General features: G+C 31.1%; 1 protein-coding gene across 1 annotated transcript in view; it reads left to right on the plus strand.

The window, feature by feature from the left end:
• Positions 1 to 5000, plus strand: part of LOC137623343 (uncharacterized) — a 1305328-nt gene that overhangs the window by 496550 nt on the left and 803778 nt on the right. Inside the window, 4 exon segments of the mRNA XM_068354157.1 lie at positions 880 to 960; positions 1961 to 2119; positions 2592 to 2760; positions 4699 to 4863. Coding sequence (XP_068210258.1) covers positions 880 to 960; positions 1961 to 2119; positions 2592 to 2760; positions 4699 to 4863 — 574 coding nt within the window.

Below are 5000 nucleotides of genomic sequence, written 5' to 3' on the forward strand. Positions count from 1 at the left end.
GAGACTGAATAGTTATACATCTGGCAGTGCTGCTGAACGTGACTGGAATATATATATATATATATATATATATATATATATATATATATATATATATATATATATATATATATATATTGTAGGTATATATATAAAATATATGTATATATATATGTATATATATACATATATAAATATAAATTTATATATATATATATATATATATATATATATATATATATATATATATATATATACAGTATATATACTGTGTGTATATATATATATATATATATATATATATATATATATATATATATATATATATATATATATATATAATGAAGAGAAACTGTCTGGATATATATATATATATATATATATATATATATATATATATATATATATATATATAAATAAATATATATATATATATATATATATATATATATATATATATATATATATATCCAGACAGTTTCTCTTCATTATATAAAGGAAATTCTCTTCCTTCCTCTTATTGGTCTATGTTAACGACCATTCCTCTCTTAATATCGTGTTTTGGTAATACAACCTACTCCTTTTCTTTCTCCTTTCATCCAACTTTATTTTATTCCATAACGCACAGAGTGCTGTGTATATGCGTATGTACACTTGCATGCGTATGGAAACTTACCGTACATTTCTTGTTGATCTGAAGTTTGGCCAGATAATCTAGTCCGAAGCATAGAGAAGAAAACTAATTTTTAAATTTGAAGCTTTCCATCATATACTGGAAGTCTCTTGTATTTGTTCTTGACATTTGTCTTATTTTTTAAAATTTTCTTAGACTTATTTTCATTATCTTATTTATGTGTTATTTATCATAAAGTTTATATCATTGGGATGACCTATCCTCAGGGATGAGGCGCGAGAGGCGCAGGAGTCACCCTGCTACAACTTCCGTATTGGGGAAGTCACCACCGCGTCCTTCAGAACACCGTAAGGCATGGGCGATATTGCGTAAAGTATTTAAGATTCCCGATTAGTCCTTGTGTAGTTAAAAATTCATTCAAAGTATTTAAGATCCTAAATTATTCCTTGTGTAGTTAAAAGTTCATTCAAAGTGTTTAAGATCCCAAATTAGTCCTTGTGTAGTTAGTTAAACGTTCATTCAAAGCATTCAAGATCCCAAATTAGTCCTTGTATAGTTGAAAGTTCAATCAAAGTATTTCATATTCCAAATTAATCTTTTGAGTAGTTATGAGTTCATTTATTGTACTTTAGATCCCAGATTAGTCTTTGTGTAGTTAAAAGTTCATTCAAAGCATTCAAGATCCCAAATTAGTCCTTGTGTATAGTTAAAACTTCATTCAAAGTATTTAAGATCCTAAGTTAGTCCTTGTGTAGTTAAAAGTTCATTCAAGGTGTTTAAGATTCCAAATTAATCTTTGGATAGTTTTCAGTTTATTCAAAGTTGTTATTAAGATCCCAAATTAGTTCTTGTATATTTAAAACTTTATTCGAAGTATTTTAAGATCCAAAATTAGTTCTTGCATAGTTTTTAGTTCATTCAGTATTACTTTTTGAGGAAAAATTGTACGTAGAATGAGACAACTTGAATTTATAATTTTACCGAATGTGATGTACTATAAAAGGTTGGGAAAATTAAGCAAGACTTATAGAAAGAGGTCTTGCTTTAAAGTCGTTCAAAGTTTTTATAGTTTATATAGGAAATATTTATTTTAATGTTACTGCTCTTAAATTATCTTATTTTTCCTTGTTTCCTTTCCTTGCTGGGCTATTTTCCCTATCGCAGCCCCTGGGCTTATAGCTTCCTGCTTTTCTAATTAGGGTTGTAGCTTAGCAATTAATAATGATAATAATAATAATAATGATAATAATAATGACAATAGCTCTGGAATGTGTTATTTACATAGAATAGCTGCTTTTTGCCTAACTTTTGTATCATAAACATATGCTTGGTTCTTTCTTGTCATAGTGACCCTGAAGTACTGCAAGAAGATTTGCGAGAACTAGAACTGACCAGACGTCATCTGGTGGAACGCAACGCCGAACTAAATGCACAAATTCAAGTCTGCGAAGATGCCAATAACAGTCTCAGGAAACACTGTCTGGATCTCGAGGGGGCACTCAAAGGGTAAGTTTCTTTTTTTCATATTATCACTGAAAACGTCCTTGCCCGCGGGTACCGCTCAAGCTCAGTAGTTTCTTGTAGTGTCTGCAACCTCACCATCCTTGTGAGATAAGGATGGGGTTTTGGGAGAGCATATTAGTCTACATGTTCACTTATCAGCAGTCATTGCCTGCCCCCCCCCCTCCCCTCCCCTGGTCCTAGCTTGGTGGAGAGGGGGTTTAAGCGGTAATTATGTGTATATGATCAGTTTCTAGACAACTGTAACATTACATTTATATGATTTTAAACAGAAACTTTTACAATAACACCATGCTATAAGTATGTCGTATAAAGTGTTCCCTTATCACCAACTACCAATATTACTGTTTATTATGTTCCCCTTCTCCATTATAGTTATAATTTCACGATAGAATATGTTAAAACACACTACTTTGTACTCTGTATATATATCAAAGCACCGTCTCTTATTAAACAGCTTCCAGCATCAGATAAAAGACAAAGACAAACTTGAGGAGGACATAAAAGAGTTGCATTCCTTGCTGGATAATGAGCGCGAGGCAAGACAAAATGCTGAGGCGCAGATTTACGTCCTCAAGAAAGAGAAATTTAGTCTGGCTTCGAAGTTGGAAGATACTGAAATAGAGGTAAGGTGGATTCTGTATTCTTCGTTAATTATGCGGTTGTCTGTTTTCTTTTGCATGTTCAAAAGGTTGACTGGATTGATTGTGTAATTTGCTGTAATGTTATTAATTACAGCAGTTGATTTTATCTTTAATGTAAGGTACAATTCTAATCAGAAAACAGTTAAATTCTTGAGTAAAAGACGACTTTAACGGATCTTGCCATATCAATACCTTCTCTGCCATTACATTGCGTGTGTGTATGTTGAGAGAGAGAGAGAGAGAGAGAGAGAGAGAGAGAGAGAGAGAGAGAGAGAGAGAGAGAGAGAGAGAGAGAGAGAGAGTGGACGTTTTTTTTCTAAATGAAAACTTTTTAAGTCAGAGCCATCTTATTGTCTCTTGACTTAGCCCTTTTATTTCAGGTTTGTGCAACGCCCTACTCTCAGGCGTGGCCTATGGAGAGTGAATCTCATTATTATTAAGATTAATATTATTAAAAGTATAATAGTTATTTAAATTATTAATAATTGTATAGTTTTTTTTTCTGGTTCACATAGATCTAATTATTCATCCATCTGTATTTCTTTTTTCATTCCCATCCTGTCTTACGTTACCGTTCTCATTCAGTCTTATATTACTTTTTCTTCACATATCAATAGGAAGTGAAAACTTTATTGACTGGGGTTAAGAAAATATATAGTCCAGGATTTCAATGTCTTTTTTTTTGCAGATTTATAATCGTGAATAATGCTATCTTTTTGAAACGAGTCAGAGCTTTGAGAAATTATTCAATTTCAAATCCGGTAATCTGTTCATTTTCGAATCCGGAAATTTATATAATTTTGAATCCGGTAGTTTATTGAATTTTGGATCCGGTGATTTGTTAAATTTCAAATTCGGCAATTTATTCATTTTGGAATCCGGAAATTCATATAATTTCGAATCCAGTAGTTTATTGAATTTTGGATCCGGTAATTTATTCAATTTCAAATCCGGTAAACTGTTCATTTCCGAATCCGGAAATTTATATAATTTCAAATCCAGTAGTTTATTGAATTTTGGATCCGGTAATTTATTCAATTTCAAATTCGGCAATTTATTCCATTACTGATTCGGAAATTTATATAATTTCGAATCCAGTAGTTTATTGAATTTTGGATCCGGTAATTTATTCAATTTCAAATCCGGTAATTTATTCATTTTCGAATCCAGAAATTTATATAATTTCGAATCCAGTAGTTTATTGTATTTTGGATCCGGTAATTTTAATAGATTTCAAATCCGGCAATTTATTCCGTTTCTGATCCGGAAATTTATATAATTTCGAATCCAGTAGTTTATTGAATTATGGATCCGGTAATTTACTAAATTTCAAATCCGGTTATCTATTCATTTTTGAATCCGGAAATTTATATTTCGAATCCGGTAGTTTATTGAATTTTCGATCCGGTAGTTTATTGAATTTTCGATCCGGTAATTTATTAAATTTCCAATCCTATTCCGTTTCTAATCCGGTCATTTAGCCTAGGTTAGTACCTGTAATACAGTAATGGCTCTTTTTTTTTTCTTTTCAAAATTAAATTGGGATGTAACTTAGTAAGGCATTTTGGGGTTAATATGGATCAGATTCGAACGCACTTCTACTAGTACACTGCATACATTCAAGTTTTATCTAAGATTTTAGTTTAAGCCCTAAACTTATCTATTTCAGCAATAATGCTATGATATCACATACTGACTTGTATTACAATTAAAACATATTTTATACCAGCAAAATTATAATATTGATTTCATTTTCATTTTTTTTTCATGCATGGTGGTGCAATGTATAACTCTTTACATGCATATTTTTCAACTGAAAGATCATTAAGTTTTTGTCTGAGTACAATTTTATTTTCTTGTTGCCAAGCATTTCATTGTCAGAGATCACATGTTCTTATTTTAATGGACTGAATATTTCAGCTGAAGTACTGTCAAGAGGAAAATTTCCGGGTAAAACAACGTGTCGGTGACTTGGTAAAAGAAAAGGAAAATGAAGCTGCTGTCTTCAGAAACTTGATAGATCAGTATGAGAGACAGTTGAGTGAAGAATTGAAGACAGCAGAAAACTTGCAGGAAGAAAATAAGGTAAGTAATGTGTAGTTTAAATGTTTAAAATGCAATGAGATTGAGTTATTTTCCCTAGAGTCCATAAATCAAATCAGTGAGATGGGTCACCCTTATTTAGCTTGCTTACATTTCTTTCATACCGGTAACCCTACATT

The sequence above is a fragment of the Palaemon carinicauda genome, chromosome 30 (assembly GCF_036898095.1).
Source record: "Palaemon carinicauda isolate YSFRI2023 chromosome 30, ASM3689809v2, whole genome shotgun sequence".
NCBI classification, from domain to species: domain Eukaryota; kingdom Metazoa; phylum Arthropoda; class Malacostraca; order Decapoda; family Palaemonidae; genus Palaemon; species Palaemon carinicauda.